Source organism: Lytechinus pictus, chromosome 1, assembly GCF_037042905.1.
Source record: "Lytechinus pictus isolate F3 Inbred chromosome 1, Lp3.0, whole genome shotgun sequence".
NCBI classification, from domain to species: Eukaryota; Metazoa; Echinodermata; class Echinoidea; order Temnopleuroida; family Toxopneustidae; genus Lytechinus; species Lytechinus pictus.
Window position 1 is genome coordinate 34706122 of NC_087245.1, and position 19680 is coordinate 34725801.

The following is a 19680-nucleotide window of genomic DNA, read 5'->3' on the forward strand; positions in this document are numbered from 1 at the left end:
AAATCTTTTTTGAAACTGATTTTGATGAAAGTGTATGGATACATATGCGTCTTAAAAACAATGACACTCTGACAATTGGTGGTATATATCGCAGCCCCTCTATAATGCGAGCAAACTCTGGTGCTGATAAAGTATGCCAAATTCTGCATGAAGCTGTAAGCAGCAACCCATCATACTTGCTTGTTGTAGGAGATTTCAATTACCCCACCATCTGTTGGAACCTTTGGTCCTCCCGTTCTCCTGATGAAAGGAAATTTATTGACTGTCTACGTGATTGTTTCTTGCACCAGCATATCACAGAAAGCACCCGGAGTAGGGATGGGCAGCATCCTAGCACCCTTGATCTACTGATCACAAACAAGGAGGAAATGATCAGTGATTTGACTTATCTCCCAAACCTAGGATTAAGTGACCATGTGTGCTTGCTGTTCACTGTAGATCTTTATGCCAATACTTCAACCAGAAAACAAACAGGATATAGGTACCATAGAGGAGACTATGCAGCTATAAACAGAGCCATACTAGATGTTGACTGGGAGGAAGAGCTCGAGGATATGAATGTACATCAAGCATGGGACCTCTTCTCATCCAAACTTCAGAAAGAAATAGACAAAAACATTCCTAAGGCAGACTCTAGAATGAGAAGAAAGAAAAAGATATGGATGACAAGAACTGCAATGAGACAACACAAACTCAAGTGTAGAGCCTGGAGGTCATACAGAAATAATGGTACCAGGAGAGATTTAGAGAGATCAAAGTGTGAAGCAAAAAAACTTCGGAAAATGCTCAGAAAACTAAGACGAGACTTTGAGAAAGATGTTACAAGAAACATCAAGACCAACCCAAAAGCATTCTGGAATTATGCCAATAGTTCACTTAAGTCTCGTAGAAGCTTGGGAGTCTTAAGGAATGAACAAGGTGTTACTGCCAACACTGACAAACAACGTGCTGAGCTCCTCAACAGTTATTTTTGTAGTGTTTTCACTGAAGAAAACATCAATCATATTCCTGATCTGACGGAAAGACACAATGGAAGTTCTCTGGCTGACATTGACATCACCTTCAGCACTGTGAAGAATAAACTCAAAATGTTGAGGAGTTCTAAATCTGGAGGACCAGATGGATTTCATCCAAGAATACTAAAAGAAACTGCTGACACAATATGTACTCCCTTGACTATCATCTTCAGAAAATCTGTGAGGGAAGGTGCACTCCCGCAATCATGGAAAGATGCAAACATCACTCCTGTGCATAAGAAGGGAAATCGAAATGCTGTTGAAAATTATCGCCCAATTAGTCTCACGTCTGTTATCAGCAAGATTCTGGAATCTGTTATTCGAGGCATTGTAATCCAATACTTGTGCGAGAATGATATGCTCTGTCATGCTCAGCATGGGTTTCTTCCTGGCCGGTCATGTGTAACTCAGTTGTTGGAAGTTATGGAGCTCTGGACATCAGCATTAGACAGTGGACATGAAGTTGACACAATATATCTAGACTTTCGCAAAGCTTTTGACTCTGTGCCTCATGAACGTCTTTTAAGCAAACTCAAAGCATATGGAATATCTGGCAAGCTAGAGGACTGGTTCCGTGCTTTTCTGACGGAGCGTAGACAGAGAGTTGTTATCAATGGCCAGATGTCAAAGTGGAGTAGAGTAAAGAGTGGAATACCGCAAGGAAGTGTCCTCGGGCCAACAGTATTTTTTATTTTTATCAATGACCTGCCAGAGATAGTTACAAGTCTAGTCCGAATATATGCAGATGATACCAAAATCTTCAGAGAAATTGTAACAAATGCTGATTGTGAAATCCTGCAAGCTGATCTAGATAACCTTATCAAATGGTCTGAAGAATGGCAGCTTCAATTTAACATAGCAAAATGCAAATTCTTACATATTGGGAAAAACAGCCTGCATTACAACTACAGCCTTGATGGAACTGCTCTTGAGGAAGTTTCAGAAGAAAGAGATCTGGGCATTATCGTGGATTCAGAACTGAAATTCCACACACATGTTGCTTCAGCTGTCATGAAAGCTAGCCGAGTACTTGCAATCATCAAGAGAACCTTCCTCACCAGGGATAGGGATACAATTCCAAAACTATTCAAGGGTCTTGTACGACCAATCCTCGAATATGGGAATGCAGTTTGGCACCCAAGACACAAGACAGACATGAAAGAGATTGAGAAAGTACAAAGAAGAGCAACAAAACTCATACCATCCTTGGCAATGCTTGACTATGGAGACAGACTTCGAGCCCTAAAACTACCATCCCTGCAATACAGAATGAGAAGAGGTGACATGATCCAGACTTATAAAATAATGCATGGAATTGACTGGCTTGACAAGGATATGTTCTTCTCGTCAATTACTGTTGAGGCAACCCGAGGTCACCCATATAAACTCTTCAAGAAAAGAAATAGACTGGATGTAAGAGCAAATGCCTTCGGAGCCAGAATAGTGTGTGACTGGAACTCGCTACCAAATGAGGTTGTCTCTGCTCCATCTGTAAATTCCTTCAAAGCCAGGCTTGATAAGTTCTGGAATAAAGAATGGTACAGTCACCCTTGGGAATGATTTGATTTGATTTGACAAAAATGATTGCAAATGCACCATGTACACTGGACACTGTCACACATATTATACATGTGGAAGAAGATTAAACTTGGACGAAAGCTAGACCTGGAAACTTGGCTGCAGCTTTCTGCATTTTTCCAGTACATCCGGTAATAAGGTAATAATAAAAAAAATAAAGAAACCTCGCGTGCTCTGCATGTCCACTAACGCACTCGGCTGCATGCATTATTTGTATAATATATTGTCCCCCTAATTAATGGTGGCTGCACCATAGCGAGTCGTCTGTGTACGACTCTACGAGGAGAAAAAAAAAAAAAAAAAATGTTTAAAAACTCCTCGAAACAGACGGCTGCCAGCTGTCTACTCTACCGACTAACGTTACTTAGTTAGGTAGGGCTAGCCTGGAGGCGTCTGGGGAGTGAAAGTAATATACTGTACGTATGGTCACTCCCCTAACGCCTGGGAGCCTAAGCTATATTCCCACACGCACGGGTACAAAACCTGAAACTTTCGCCCCCGAGATTTCTACTTTCCCTCTAAAAGATCTAGCCCTAAAACATGTACATGGAGTTAAACTTCATTCCCAACATTTCTGCGATATTGATTACATTTTTAAAGAAGAATTCATGAAAAAAAACGAGAAAAATGTTATGAAAAGATGAGAGAGCTTACGGCCGTGTTTACGTCGCCATTTTGATTTCTTTGTCTTCCGCATCGCGACAGCACGCAATCAAACGCGATTGCGTGCTGTCGCGAAGCGGAAGACAAAGAAATCAAAATGGCGACGTAAACACGGCCGTAAGCTCTCTCATCTTTTCATAACATTTTTCTCGTTTTTTTTCATGAATTCTTCTTTAAAAATGTAATCAATATCGCAGAAATGTTGGGAATGAAGTTTAACTCCATGTACATGTTTTAGGGCTAGATCTTTTAGAGGGAAAGTAGAAATCTCGGGGGCGAAAGTTTCAGGTTTTGTACCCGTGCGTGTGGGAATATAGCTTAGGCTCCCAGGCGTTAGGGGAGTGACCATACGTACAGTATTACTTTCACTCCCCAGACGCCTCCAGGCTAGGTAGGGCCCCTTCGGCCTTCGCGGCCGCATAAACGCGCAGCGGAACTCGATGGAGTTACTCAGCCGGAAGCGTCGGGGAGTCATGACGACACTCGACAGCTCCTGACCCTAGTATGTGTGACTTTCGAGATGGAGGAGAGCTCGATCGTGGAAATATTAGTCCAGTGACTGGTCTACAGTACTATTTGATGTCTAACGTATAGTCTTACCTTTTTGCTAAGATACACGAACATATTGAAGGTTTTCTGTACTAATTAAGGATCCATCGATTCGGAAAATAAGCCCGGCGAAAAGAAGGTACGATTTCGAAATAAAAATATGCGAGGTTAATGCACTTTGACATTATACGGAAGTAACTCGCGGAATGCATGATGGGATAACAGCCTTTTTCACGTTGCGGCGTAATCTTTCTCACGACGTGAGTAGATACTCAGAATATAAATTGCAATTATGTTAGTTTTAAAGTTATGAGTCAGAAAGCAATAACTAAGTTTAAGTCTTGTTCTAATTTTCTATCGTATTATTTTTGTTTTAGATCGAGAAAGCTGCAAAATCTGACAAAATGGTGGCCTCAAAGAAGCAGGTAAGTGGAGGATTGTTCTCTGTGTGCATGATTTATGTGTGGTACCGAAAGCGAGGCCGCGTCCGATCGAGCTCGAGTCGAGAGGCATGGCCATATGACTTTTTGTATGGTACGGTAGTGGAACGTATTACCGAACACTTCATGAAATCAATCATATCAAACACATTCTCATAAAATTCATCAAACTTTCACCATAAATACACAATTACCTACAAAATATAGATATTTAAAAAATTGCAGAAATAGTTTTTCCTTTTTACGATATTATTAGTTTGCAATCGGACCCTTCGCATGCCATGTGAAATATTTCGTTTTCGATTTTCATTAGAAATATATAAAAAGAACAACTACAATACAAGGACAAAAAAAAAGATTATTCCTTTTTGGCCTTTTTTTTTGCTTGAACTTGAAGTTTGAACTTTCTTTTTCTTTCTTTCTTTTCTTTGCAATCCTTCTATCCTTCATGTCCTTTGGCCTTACTTAAGACTTTAAGTTTAGCTTTCTGCTGGTCTTTTTAATTTTTGTTCCATCTATTTTGCTCCCTTCTCTCTTTACTTTTTCTTTCTTTCTGTTATTCCTTCTTTCCTTCCATTGTTTTCCTCCTTTCTCTCTTGGCTTCATTTTTTCCCTTTTCTTTTCCATTATTCTTTCTTTACTTCCTGATTTTTGTCTCACCTGCATAGCAGAGTGAGACTACTAGTATAGTGAGTGATTGTATTACCGACCGGCCTTGTATTACCGAACGCGCGCATCATACGCATCAGAAAATAATTTCATACGCTCAAAATTTTGCAACATCCTTCCAAAAGACCAAAGAGAACTTGAATAGAAAGATGATGAAAAGTTGTAAAAAACATATTATCAAAGTCTTAATATTCTAAAAATAACAAAAATATGGTCAAAATAGCTCATCAGTGATTTTGTTGTTTTTTCAACTTTTCCCATAGAAACACACGTTCGGTAATACGATACCTTTTCATGTGACCAAAATATTTCACATGCGAAGAGGGGTCCGATTGGAAGCTAATATCGTAAAAAGGACTAACGATTTCGGCAAAATTTTTACATATTTATATTTTGTAGGTAATTGTGTATTTATGGTGAAAGTTTGGTGAATTTTATGAGAATAATGTGTTTGATATGATTGAATTCATGAAAAGTGTTCGGTAATACGATCCACTACCATACTACTAGGCGGCGGCGGCGTCAACACCAAATCCTAACCGAAGGTTAAGTTTTTGAAATGACAGCATAACTTAGAAAGCATATGGACCTAGTTCATGAAACTTGGCCATAATGTTAATCAAGTATTACTGAACACCCTGCCTGAGTTTCACGTCACATGACCAAGGTCAAAGGTCATTTAGGGTCAATGAACTTGGGAATTAACATCAAAATCTTAACCTAACGTTAAGTTTTTGAAATGTCATAACTTTAAAAATATATGGACCTAGTTTATGAACTTGATAAGGTTAATCAAGTATCACTGAACATCCTGCTTTAGTTTCACGTCACATGACCAAGGTCAAAGGTCATTTAGTGTCAATGAACTTTGGCCAAATTGGGGGCATCTGTTGAATTACCTTCATAACTTTGAAAGTTTATGGATCTGATTCATGAAACTTGGACATAATAAATTATAATCAAGTATCACTGAACATCTCATGCGAGTTTCTGGTCACATGACTAAAGTCAAAGGTCATTTAAGGTCATTGAACTTTGGCCATTTTAGAGGTAATTATTAGATTGCTGTCATAACTTCCAAAGTTTATAGATATAGTGTATAAAATGTGGATATAGGACTAGGAGTAATCAAGTATCACTGACAATTTTTAGGTCACATGATCAAGGTCAAATGTCAAGGAACGTAGTATTGTATCATATGAATGGTGTTTTTTGTGAATAATTATTTTATAGTAGTTTTCAAAGTCAGCACTGCTGCTACATTGAATCGCGTTTTTCTTCTGTTTTTCTTTCTTTCCATTCCTTTTTTCTCCATCTATCCTTCCTGAATTCCTTTTTTCATTCCATCTATCTTTATTTCCTATAATTTCCTAGCTTCCTTTCTTTAATTCTGTGTTCATTTATTTTCTTAATCCTTTCTTATTTCCCTCATTTTTCCCTTTTTTTTAATTTCCTTCTTTTTTATTTCCTTCATTCTTTCTTTCCTTGATATTTTCTTTTTGCTTCTTATTCTTTCCTTCAATGTTATTTCCTCCCTTTCTGATTTTCTTAATTATTTCTTTCTTTCAAAGAATTAAGGAAACCTTTTTCTTTCCTCATTTTTTTTTACTTTCTTTTTCTTTCTCTCCTTTCTTTCACACATTAATGTTGTAACCCGCAAGTGAAAACCCGAACCGTACCGTCCCGTATAATCCAATAATTTGCAAGCGGGACCCGCTGACCCGTCGGGTTTTAACCCGCAAGTAAATTTATCTTTGAAAAATAAAAAAAATTTCTGCAATCCCCACACTATACAAATCACGAAAATATATGCCAACTACTAACCTAGCCTAGAGTGAATTTACTTACAATTTGCAAATTCGCCTTTTATTCCGGAGAGAAAATGTTTTTGGGGGTTACTTTGTACCCGAAATGGGTCGGCTCTGATCTCGTAATCGAAAGCATTGCGCAATTAACTCCTCGGGTCGGAGCCGCAGCTCAGCGCGCGCTAGCTACATGTAGCCCAGGCTGCCCAGCAAATTCGATGTTCAGTTTCCCGTCGCCCGCCCGCGTTATGAAATTTGGACCGCGTTTAAAAATCAAATTCTGAAAATAATTCATTATTTTACTATTTTGACATAGATCTAGATTCGGAACTGATATAAAACATTAATATAAGCTTTTCAGTCACAATTACTTGTATATCATGTAAATACCTGTAATTCTTTTCTTGTTTTTTTCTTGTGAATGGAATGACACTGCATGCTCAACCACACCTCGAGCGATGTTCGTGCAGGCCCCACTCAACTTCACTTCTGCTACACTACGCTCTACCTACCCGATGTAGCGGTAGTGAAGTGGAGTGGAGCCTGCACGAACATCGCTCGAGGTTTGGTCGAGCTACCTCAATAAATCCCATAGTCTAGTAACCTCGCATTGGTGAGTTGTCATACGGCATATCAGACAAAAAAAATCATCAAACAAAACTCGATCTGTTTTACAAGGCCGACGGGAGGCTCATGCACGTACGCATTGGCGCTTGTACTAGCTAGCCAGTCTGAGCTCTGTCTCTCTGCCAGAGCTCTGGGGGACAATTCGCTCTGTAAAGGCCTCAATGATGGTGATTTTATGTTTCAGACAGAGTTTATATTTCGGGAATATTATTCAAAACTGCCAATAAAGTCGGATGATTTCTTCATTGTCATGTATATTTAAGTTATTAATGAGTTCATTCTCACCAAATTTAGACTCCCCCATAGAGAAATGCAATTTTCGTGGAGATCTGCGTTTTCAAAGAACATCAGGAAAAGTTAGGGTATGTGGGCCTTTATTACATGGCCAAGTACTGGAATTAGATGGAGTAGAAATTAGATATTGAATTCATTTATATCCAAGTTCAACTCATAGTCACACCCACATCCAAGATTCTAAGCATGAAAAAAATAACTTTAAAATCATGCAATATTAAACAATAAGTAATAATTAATTTAATAAGTGAACAGGGATTCCTCAAAATACAAAAACGTAGCATTTGAAAAGAGCCCCCGAAATGAAAAAAGTAGCCTCCAAAACGGTAGAAATGGAGACCCTGAAATATTACCCAAAAAAATGAAAATGGAAACCCCCGAAAAAAAATGATTGATTTGCTCCCTGGCTTCAAGACAGTTCCACAGAATAAAAGTGCGTTCAAACGTTACAAAAGGTCAAACTTTCATCTTCTGGAAAATAATGAATAATGAAATCCTCATTATGAGCTGGAAAAAATGGGACGGGAAACTCGACATCGAGTTTCATTGGCCTATGCGATGCTGCGCTGCACTGGCGCGCGCTCCTTCTTCGAAAGAGCAACTGATGTATTTATGTTGAACTGTCTCAGTCCTGTTCACAAGACAAAAATACGCCAGCATTTTTTTTAAAGGAAATATCTACGTCTCTAAAAGAATCCGCCACGTAAGAAGCACATGATCCTAACTCAATTTTCATTGTTAATGTTTTTATTATGCGTCGTTACTTCTCCCTTTTTTTTCGCATGACGGTCTGCGGGTTTGAGAATGAACTCGGCCCGGCCCGGCCCGCAACCCGCGATCGGGGGCATACCGGCAGGTTAACCCGTACCGCAACGGGTGCGGGTTACAACATTATCACACATTAATTCATCTTCCATTTATTTCACACATTAATTCATCTTCCATTTCTTTTTTTTTTCCTTTCTTCTTTATTTCAAAGAATGAAGGGAACATTTTTTTCTTTCCCTTATCCTTTCTTTCATAATTTATTCTCTTCCTTTTCTTTTTTCCATCATTTTCTTTACTTCATTTTTCCTTCTCTGTTTTCTTTCTTTCCTTTTTTTCTCTCCTTCATTCTTTCTTTCACTCATTTGTTCACCCTCCCTTCCTTTTTTTGTCTTTATCTTTGTCATTTTCTTCTTTTTTTCTTTCTATCTTTTTTCTTTCTTTCTTCTTTAGTTATTTTCAGTGATTCCCTTTTTTCATTTGGTGCCGTGGACATATACAAAAGTACATGAAAATATATGATAGAGGAAATTAATCAAATGGCGTATTGACACTAAGTTCAGTCATGGCAGGCAAATACAAGGTACACAGGCCAGTTCATGTTAATAAGTGAGGAAAAAAGCAATGGTGTATATAAACCTGCACTTCTTTCTTTGGAGAACGTTTGGAAAGAGTTTTATCCGGACAAGTAGAAAAGTATTTTCGGGCAAGTATTTTCCAACTTTTTAGGAATTCACTTGCCCGACTGAGCAAGTGCTTCAAAAAGTTATGTAGCACCCTGACTTGGGTCAACGAACTTTGGCCATGTTGAGGTATTTTGAGGAATCGTCATAACTTTGAAATTTTATGGATCTACATGTAGTTCATGAAATTTGGACATAAGAGCAATCGAGTATCCTTGAACATCCTGTGCAAGTTTCAGGTCACATGACCAAGGTCAAAGGTCATTTAGGGTCAACAAACTTTGGTAATGTTGGGAGTAGTTGTGGAATTTTCATTATTAATTAAAAAGTTTATGGATCTAGTTCATGAAACTTAGACATACATGTTAGAGCAGCAATGTATCACTGAATACCCTGTGCACGTTTCAAGAACATAGCCAAGATCAAAGGTCATTTATAGATCAATGAACTCTGGCCGTGTTTGGAGTATGTGTTTCAAGAACATAGCCAAGATCAAAGGTCATTTATAGATCAATGAACTCTGGCCGTGTTTGGAGTATGTGTTTCAAGAACATAGCCAAGATCAAAGGTCATTTATAGATCAACGAACTCTGGCCGTGTTTGGAGTATGTGTTGAATTGGCATTATAACTTTGAAAGTTAAATGGATCTAGCTTATGAAACATCGACATAATGGGTAATCAAGTATGAATGATTGTTTTGCTCATGGTCAAAGGTCATTTTGGGTCAATGGACATAATATTTTATTATCATATGAGTGTTTTCTTCTGTGAATAATTATTCATTAGCTGTTTTGCTATATCGATTTGCGTAATGCAGCCGAGACTGCCGGAGGCGTTCCACTTGTAGTTTGTTACCCTGTCCCAATGAAATAATAACGAATAACTGAATATTTGTACAGCGCACATATCCACCTTGCTAAGTGCTCAAGGCGCTCCTTTATTACCCCGGTAAAGCCTGGTGCTCACGTTTGACTCATTTGTATTTGTTTGTTTTCTTTTACAGAAAAAACAGATGGAATCCATCAACACCCGCTTACAGCTGGTGATGAAGAGTGGCAAATACAATCTTGGATACAAGCAGACATTGAAGTCACTCCGCAACGGCAAGGCAAAGCTTGTCATCCTTGCCAACAACACAACTCCACTCAGGTAAGATATCAAGTTTTCATCTTATTGAATTGAATCACTCTTCATCATTTCCCTTCCGCTTCCATTTGAAGAAAAAAAAAGAAAAACACTCTTTTGTCTCCTATTCGAATTTCCCAAAGAGCTTTGTTGAAAAATGTTATTGTGCTTTCATGCCTCTAGCATTCTCACCTCCATTGCCTAATATTGGTTAAAAAAGAAAAAAAATCAGCAATCCTTAAAGAAAAATATAACCATAATTTCTGGGTTAGCCACCATTTTGATAGTTTTTTGTGTGTGTCTTTTGTAGAAATATTTCGGAATATTGCTTTTTAGAAAAGCAGTGTTGATCCATATTCAAAATGAAAAATTTCAGTAAGTAAAGTAATTGGTCAAGAAATATTGTTGGTTTTAAAGTTTTAAAAGTATGTAATGTATTTTTGTATACATACGTAAAAGAAAAAAGATTTATGCATTATTCAAGTGATTCCATAATTCTTTGTACCATTTACACCATAGGAAAAGCGAGGTTGAATACTACGCCATGTTGGCCAAGACTGGTGTTCATCACTACAGTGGAAACAACATTGAACTGGGAACAGCTTGCGGAAAGTACTTCAGGGTATGCACACTATGCATCACAGATCCTGGTATGTATATCTCAGTAGACATGATATGGTACTATCTTGTATGTAAAGAAGTACAAGTGAATCTGCCTTAGTCAAATGTCCAGGGGCCACATAAATCTTGTTTGCTCTTGTGAAATTCAAATTGAAAGACGTAAATAGTGCATGCATGCTGATGCATGTTCTGATCTAAAAATCTGTTTATTCATTATAGTTATTTTCATAAAAATTGAAGTAATAAAAAAAAAATTGGATGTTATAATGTCTTATAGAATTTTGATAGCAGGTTGCTTTGAAGTTATCATAATAAAAAAAATAAATGCACAACATGCATAATTGCTATTTAGTCATTTCACTTATCATTTTCAAAGCATTGATAGGGAAGAATTGAAGTTATGTATTTAAACAAATTTCTGCATATAAAACTTGCAATGCCCTATGGGGCTTATAAGTTGAAATATAGGTTGTTTTCAACAGAATATCTTGAAGCAGGTCTGTGAAGAAACTAAAAATCTACATGTAGTCAACTATGAAAAACTAATATTTTGAGGATTCTTTCTGTTTTCTTGCCCTCTTTAGGTGACAGTGACATCATCCGCAGCATGCCATCTGAGCAGACCTCGTAAGGTCGAGATCGTAGCAGCAAGGGGGTCAGTTCTTGGGGTCAAATAAATCATATTGTCTTGTGCAAATGTAATGCCAAGTCTCCAGCTCATTTGTTGTGTTGATTCTTGTCAGATAAAAAAGAGAAAAAAGAAATCTGTATGGAAGATCACCCACTATTAGAAAGGCAGGTGGGCATTTCGTAAAGCTGTTCGTAACTTCCAAATGACTTTGTGCACGACTGGTGACCCTTTCTTGATATATCCCTTCCAAAACCTACGTAACTGACTTAGCACCTGAGTCCCAGTTGTGCGTAATGTTGTGTGTGACATCACAAAAAGTTTTATGAAACACTCGCTAGAGATCACATTAAAGAGATATTGTAAAGGGTTTGATGGAAGGCAGAGTGGGAGTAGCATGAAAGAAGCAGTAAATATTGGAATGGATGGCGTGGTGGTTGCAAGGAGTGAGGAAGAATAGAAAGTTATGCAATGCTTGTAGAGGTTGGTTTGAGTAAGGAAATTGTTCTTCTAGTGAGGCAATGGGTGATTTCAAGTACGGTGTTGAAATCTGGTGTTGGTGTGACAACACCAGCCACAACACCGTACTTGAAATCAGGCTGGTGTTGGGATTGACCTTTGAAATATGACGTATTTCCAGCAGTTCGTGTTGAATGTCGTCTGCTGAACCCAGCACTGCGGCTGGTGTTGACGATCTACGTGCAATTCCCCCATTCTCCAACACCAACCCCCATGGATTGGGAAAATCATGATTTCAAGTTCGGTGTTGGTGTTGGCAATCTCAAGCTTGTGAACATTCGGCGAACCCGATGAAACATCCCCGTAAAATAAGCTTTTACAGTTAAAGGAGAATGAAACCCTTGAAACTAGCTGAATCCATATTAAAGAGAAAAATCAAAGAAACATATTGTTGAAAGTTTGAGGAAGATTGAATGAATAATAAGAAAGTTATGAGCATTTGAATATTGAGATCACTAGTGCCATGTAGATCCTCCCATCGGCAATGCGACCAAGATCTGTGATATCACACACGTACAACTCCCTCATTACTTTAGTACTTATTTCACTTATATTCTCACTTTTATAGAGTCTATCACAAGGTTAGGTGTTTTCTTTATGAGATGACAAGTACAGAGGTTTCACAACATTATATCATTGATGAATCGTTTGTCATATGATTAGAATGAGCAAAAAGAGATGTTTTGGGGTATATTTTCAGTGTCCGAATGGGAGAATTGTACGTGTGTGACATCACAGATCTTGGTCGCATTGCCAATGGGAGGATCTCCATAGCATTAGTGATCTCGACATTCAAATGCTCATAACTCTTTTATTGCTAGTCCTATTTTACTCAAAGTTTTGTTGATCTTATTCTTTGATTTTTCTGCTTTCACAAAAGCTAACTTGCTCCAAGAGATTCATTCTCCTTTAAGATTAATACAAATAATTTGAGCTTTATAATATTTTGATGAAAAATATTGTTCACTCTTACGAATTCTTGAATTAATTACAGCATTGGTATTTTGTATGATGAGAATTTAATGCATTTCTCCCCGATTTGGCCAGAAAAAAAGGTCCACTCCTCAATTATATATGAACGACATATTCCATTAAAAATGTTTGCTGACTCTCAAAAGGAGGGGGGGACGGATCCGCCACGGAAAGCATGTATGAAATAATATTTCTGTTGGTATATTTTGAATGTACGGGTAATTTGTTTTTAATTGTCTGAGTACCTGGCATTTTACTTATCTTTCACGTTGTGGGGGACGTCTCAAAATACTTTGAAATTTCATAATTCGATTCTTTATATACTTGGGTCAAGAGCCTAGCCACCCTTTCATACAGTAAAAAATCATAATTTGAATGATTCCCGTGAAAAATAAGGCTATTGACGAATATTTAGCAGGTGTTAAAACAAACTAGAACATGATTAGAATCATGAACGTTAATCACAATCGTGAATTCAAATTCTACTCCAGAGGTGAATTCCAGTTAAGTTTCACTCAAATTACGGTATGAATTAAGCATGTGAAAGGCTTGACCCCCCAAAACATCTTTTGGGGGGCGGAGCTTATGTGACCTTTGATGCACTTCCGTAGATTATAGGCCTACAATTGTCATGCACTCATCGCAGTTTGCGATGCAGTGCTTTGATTGACAAGTCGCCAAGGACATATCACCTTCACTCGGATTAGAATTCAATTCAGTTTTCGAGTGAGCGTGTGATAGGTCCTATTATTCTAAAGATGAAATTGTAATCATTATTACAATGATGATTTGAGATTCAGGCGCGGATCCAGAGTTGGACTTTTACGGGGGGGGGGGGGGGGCTGATTAATGCATGCAAAACGCGCTCCCTAGGGGGGGAGGGGGGAGTTTCCCCCCTCCCGCACAGAGCTCTAAGTTTTTGATATCTCCTCAAATTCAAATCAAAAGAAGACGTCTCTTGTGTCTCAAGAAGAAAGCTGAAACTAGGCGAATTTTTTAATGAAGTGTAATGAGAAAGAGAACAGGAGGAAGATCCGAGGACAAAGAGAGGGAGAGAAGGGACAGACAATGCAACATATATATATACAAGTAATTTTTGCAATAAAATTACTCAAGATTATCTGATGTTTTGTGTCCTTTTTATACTGTTATGTATCCTCTTAAATGTCTCGATGTTATTGTCTAAAAATTAACCATCTGAAATTCATGGAAAACCATATCAAAGGACTTCAATATTTCCTTGCATTTTTTTTTAGTTTTCAACACAAATAACCTTTGCTTACATGTAGAAAACAAATACATTTTACATGTATCACCTATGACCTACTTTCAAGACATTTATCATTAAAAGAATTGACCTGTGTTATTTGACACATTGTTTTTACTGTATCAATAATTTTCTTGCTTTAATTCTGATAGAATAAAATGTGTCAGCTTTTGCAAGTTGTAATAATTTTGAAATTGATAAAATATATGTATATTTTTTTTTTTAATGAAAGTTTCAATCTGCAAGTTTCCAGCATTTAGCAATGACATTAAAATTGAACTTTCTGTTTCTCAATAAATAAAACAGACCCATGCTTATGCATGGAATTCGCCTGATGCAAATTAACATAAATTTACAAATTATCTTGGCCTTTTAATATAGATAAACAGGAGCGGATCCAGCTTTCACCAATGGGGGGGGGGGCGGTGGGGACATTTTCAACCATATCCCTGATCGGCCGCTCAAAGTTGATTTTTGTTAATTTCTTTGAAGGGGTAGTCCTATAACAGTCGCTTTTTATCCATATTCTTATAAAACAAATTCATTATCCCATAAGCCCTATTTTAAAAAGTGTGAGTGCAAAGTGCAAGCTGAAATTTTTGGAAGTTTCATGTGTTTTGTCCTTAGTATTGAACATTCTGAGTAATGTTTTTGGTCCTGAACAAGATGCTTATGTAACTATAGGCCTATAATTACAGGAAATTTTAATATAGGTTTTGGCCTGAACGAAAAAAAGTGTTTCACCAATCAAACAGTGCGAGCGCGTTAGCGCGAGTTAAATTTTTTTTATATTCCGACCTAAAAAATGGGACGTTCAAAGCACTTTTTGTAATCATGAGTAGGAAAGGTATATAACTTAATAATGCGATTCGCACGAGCGGAAAAATTGAGATTTAGCGGGACACTATTCATGTTTTGTAAAGCATGAAAAGGATGGGTAATTGGGCATCTTATTCTGATCTAAAACTGGATAATTTAAGCATCTTAACTTGAAAGGACAAGTCCACCCCAACAAAAAGTTGATGAATAAAAAGGGAAAAATCCAACAAGCACAACACTGAAAATTTCATCAAAATCGGATGCAAGATAAAATATTTTAAAGCTTCACTTAATTTCACAAAAAAGTAATATGCACATCCTGGTCGGTATGCAAATGAGGGGACTGATGATGTCATCCAGTCACTATTTTTTTCCAAGTCTTCCCCTTACCTTATTTTATTCACTTGTCTACCTCCTCTTTTTAATTTTTTTTTTCTCTTTCTCCTTGTTTTCCTTCCCCCTTTTTTATAGAAATCCTAAATCCTACGGGCCGCGCACCCCCCCCCCCCCCCGCCCATCGGATAGGCACCTGAAGATTCACTTGTGAAAAGGGGCTTAGGTCAAACGATTTTATTAAAATGTACCCTCTATAAATGTATTTCAATTTTGAAGGTTTGTCCAAAATCCATCACAGGATAAGAGTTACCGGGTATCAACTTATTTTTCTTATAGAAGCTGAAATGAAATTGTGCTAGACTAATGAATGCACAAGATTTCACAATTCTCTGAGAAAATTACACTTTATTTGATTTATATTGTATGTCAAATTTGGGAAAGCTGCTTGCATGTGATGTCACAAAATAAAGAAAAATCCATAACACTCTTCATAATCGGTGGAATTTTGCCAAATGTTCAGCAATGTTTCTTTTTCTGCTTTTATTAATACCAACTTTACACCAGGGTAATCTACACCCTCAAAACCCACTTTTATGCCAGGGTGAGCATCCTTTTTCTCAACATGTGCTCCCATGCCAATGGCTTTTGCCTCTGAAGTTGGGGTGATATACTTATTTCATAAATTCAAAATATTAAATTTATCATCACCAGATTATACGTGTATGTGCAATTGAAAGGAATAGGCACACACAAAGTTGTACTTTTTTCAGAAAGTCAGCTCAACTTGCATCATACTTCCAGTCCTTACTCTCCTATTCTCACTCTCTCTCCCCCTCTCTGTCGTCTCTCTCCCTCTCCACTCTTGCTCTCTCCTGCTCTATTTTATAGTTCTCTTCCCTCCCTAATCCCTCCACCCCCTCCCTTTAAATCGCAGCAGACAGATGTTTTACATTATGTGAATTAAACGAAAGACTGGTGTCTACTGAATACAATAAGCTTTCAAAAAATTAGATATGGAATACATTTATTATTAATGATGCATCACAATTCATCACAATTCATTGCACTGTTCATTTTTAGGGAAGGTATTCTGAAAAATAAACATGATAATGCTCGATCAGAAAATAAAATGGCCGATGAGAAATCACTGGTGGCAACTCGTGGAATTTAGTTATGTTTTCTTTTAACACTACCTATTCTAACTTGCAACATTTCCAGGAATGTTTGTTAATGACTTTGAACAACTATTCTAATACTAGTATTCACTTTTATTGAGAGGGTTGTTGGCTCAGTCGGTAACGCGTCTGCCCGTCGAACCAGACCGTGGGTTCGAGTCCACCTCGGGCAATGACTGAAGCCAGTGCGTTGTGTGTAAACGTCTCTCCCATGTTTCATAGATGCAGGCTTTATGTTAACAATGGAAAACACTCCGTCCCTCGGATAGGACGTTAAATGGAGGCCCCGTGTAAGGAGAGTCACCACCTTTGCACATTAAGAACCCACTGCACTATTCATAGAATAGTAGGGGGAAACCCCGGTGTAGTGGTCCACCTGCACTACCCCAATCAGTTATATCTGGAGGAGAGACCAGCAGGTCATAGTGATTCAGTTCGCTTTTTGCCTCCCAGGCACAGGTGACGCCAAACAAATAATAATACAGGAATAATCTAAAGAATCTTGTGATTTTCAAAAGCAGTATATGACAAATAATATATAAACAAATTAGTGTATGAATTAAGTAATTTATGTGGAATTCACTTTTTGTAATATGTTGAATAGATTTTCATTTCTGGATCATTGAATATGTGACTAATAAAGCAAATAAAAAAACAATGCGAGTCTATCAAAAGCCACCATGCTAGCCATTACTGTAGGTAGCCTATAAACCAACTCGGTGCATTGCACGTTTTCTATAGACAACTGTTCATAATTATCGGAATAATGTCATGAAATTCCTGAGCATGCATGGAGCAAGTTCATGTTCACTTATACACAGAGACTCCTTGCATGTAGTTCTGTAACTAAAAATCACTATTCTATTAGAAGTATGAATACATTTCAATGTCAGTTTAATGAGGACATGACTTCATTGTTTCTTGCATGGCAGAGTTGTTAAATTGTCGCTATTGCAAACACTGATTTCCAGTATTTCACATATTTTTCTTCAGCTACAATTTCTTAAACTTTGCCTTTGGTCAAGTATTTTGTTTTCTTATCAGGGATAAGAGTTTACTTTTTGGAAATTGAGTTGTAACAAGTTCAAAATAACTTTGAGGGGCAATTATTCAAGTCAAAAGTAAAAAAAAATCATTGTAGAAAGGGTATTTTCTTCTAACAAACCTATTCTAGATAGTATTGTGATAGATTGAAAGTTCTAATACACTGTTTGCACTTTCCCCCTTGTTAATCATGAGCCATTACCTTAAACCAATGCTTTTGCATGTATTTATTGAAATAAATACTGTATCAAACTCTATTCCTAAAATTTAAAATTCTTGGTAATGTTCATATATTTTGTTATAAAAGTGCTCTTTGAGTATATACTAGTACATTACACATTCAGTACTTCAATACACTTGTGACCTTCCTGCTTGTGAAAGCTCCTAATGGAAACTGGAATAAGATATTTATGAAAAAAAATATGTCCTGCCTTTCATTCATTCTCCTTGGGAGACAATGATTTTAAGTTATCGGTTTATTACAAATATACAACATGATATAAGCACCAAAGTATAATCAACTGCATTGACATGATAAAGACTTGATAAAAACCTGGGTCCCTTCTAACAAAGAGTTACGATTGATCCAATCAATCGTAACTCTATAGAAATCCATCAGTGTCATAATTTTTTCCATAGAAAATTTGCACAATGCCCTCTGTAAACAAAAAGAAGCACAGTGAATTTTCAAGAAAACACTGAATGCATGAATATACATCATAGAAAATATTTTGAACATGTCTTTTAGATGTTGACGTTGCTGGCCGTTCATAGTTGTGACTGATCGGATCAATTGTAACTCTTTGTAAGATAGGGTCCAGGGCCCCGTCTTACTAAGAGTTATGATTGATCCAATCAATCGTAACTCTATGGAAATCCATCAGTGTCATAATTTTTTCTGCATAAAATTTCCAAAATGTCCTTTGTAAACAAAGGCGAACACACCAAATTGTAAAGAAAACAATGAAATTATGTAATTTACGTCATATCTAGAAAACATTTTGAACATTCATGCATTTTAGATGATGACGTTGCTGGCCATCCATAGTTGTGATTGATCGGATCAATCGCAACTCTTTGTAAGACGGGCCCCTGGTATCCTTCCACAAGTTAATTCAAATACATGTGTGTTTAGCTTGGAGTACAATTACAAAAGATAGAATAATGAATATATTTATATATTCATTAAATATAATTAAATACATCTAAAAATGTATTCTCTGAGTGTTTACACCACAGAGCTCATCAGGATTTGACACACAACTCCATTCAGCAATATCTTGATGTATTCTAAAACAAAGGAAGAAAAATTGTCCAGAAACCAAGTTGTGCAATAATTCAGGCTACTGCTGCACGATATGAAGATATCAAAATACTTTGCCATCAAAACTTCAATGAATAGTCAATAATGGGTCCATAATTAACTACTGTGAAAAATTAGTGGTTTCAATGAGTTTCAGTCAAGAAACGGCCTGAAACAGAAATTATCCGTTAACCCAATCAAACTCAACAGGTCACCCACCCCCCCCCCCTTCTAAAAGATATGTCACAACATGGACCTCCAATAATTGCATGAAACTTCCCAACAATACCCTATCCTCAAATACCAACACCGACACTATTGAAAGATGTTCTTAAGAAAAAAAAAAAATTGCATAAAAACAAGGCACACAAGATGGAGGCAACCAGAAGACAGTAACAGTACAAGACTTTGTTTTGAAATAAAACTGAATTTGTATTGCATGATTGACTTAATACATAAAACAGTACCGCAGTGTGATGTCATCAATCTCACTTTTGGCATTTCAGCATTTTGTCCCAAATTTTTTGAGTGCATGATGAAAAACCCCCCACTCCCAAAATGTGGTGAGAATCTGTCCATGGGGCCCCAAGATATGACCTCATGAATACATAATTAGCCCAATCGAAGTCAGTGTATTATTGGCCTGGTTCTAAAAGATAGGAACCAGGCCAATAATACGTTGACTTCAATGGGGCTAATAATGTATTCATGAGGTCATAACTCAGGCCCCCATGGACCGGTTCTCACCACATTTTGGGAGTGGGTTTTTTTCATAATGCGC

General features: G+C 37.3%; 2 protein-coding genes across 3 annotated transcripts in view; one reads left to right on the forward strand and one right to left on the reverse strand.

Moving 5' to 3' along the window:
* LOC129266302 (WD repeat-containing protein 35-like) overlaps window positions 1–4016 on the reverse strand; it is a 45155-nt gene extending 41139 nt beyond the window's left edge. For both annotated transcript variants that reach the window (XM_064101152.1, XM_064101148.1), the window contains exon 1: window positions 3858–4016. In XM_064101152.1, coding sequence (XP_063957222.1) covers window positions 3858–3881 — 24 coding nt within the window. In that variant the 5' untranslated portion in view covers window positions 3882–4016. The remainder of the gene's footprint in view (window positions 1–3857) is intronic.
* LOC129261549 (large ribosomal subunit protein eL30-like) lies at window positions 3998–11538 on the forward strand. Its single transcript, XM_054899612.2, has 5 exons — window positions 3998–4066; window positions 4184–4231; window positions 10094–10239; window positions 10735–10865; window positions 11421–11538. The coding sequence occupies exons 1-5, from the start codon at window positions 4013–4015 to the stop codon at window positions 11465–11467; spliced, it is 426 nt and encodes a 141-aa protein (XP_054755587.1). The 5' UTR covers window positions 3998–4012; the 3' UTR covers window positions 11468–11538.
* The last annotated feature ends 8142 nt before the right edge of the window (window positions 11539–19680 follow it).

What these genes read in the sequence shown, in the direction of transcription:
- LOC129261549 (XM_054899612.2), top strand. Translation starts at nt 4,013, where the DNA reads ATGCATGATGGGATAACAGCCTTTTTCACGTTGCGGCGTAATCTTTCT. An exon ending in AACAACACAACTCCACTCAG is followed by an intron (nt 10,240 to 10,734) that starts GTAAGATATCAA and finishes TTTACACCATAG; the next exon opens with GAAAAGCGAGGTTGAATACT. An exon ending in ACTATGCATCACAGATCCTG is followed by an intron (nt 10,866 to 11,420) that starts GTATGTATATCT and finishes TGCCCTCTTTAG; the next exon opens with GTGACAGTGACATCATCCGC.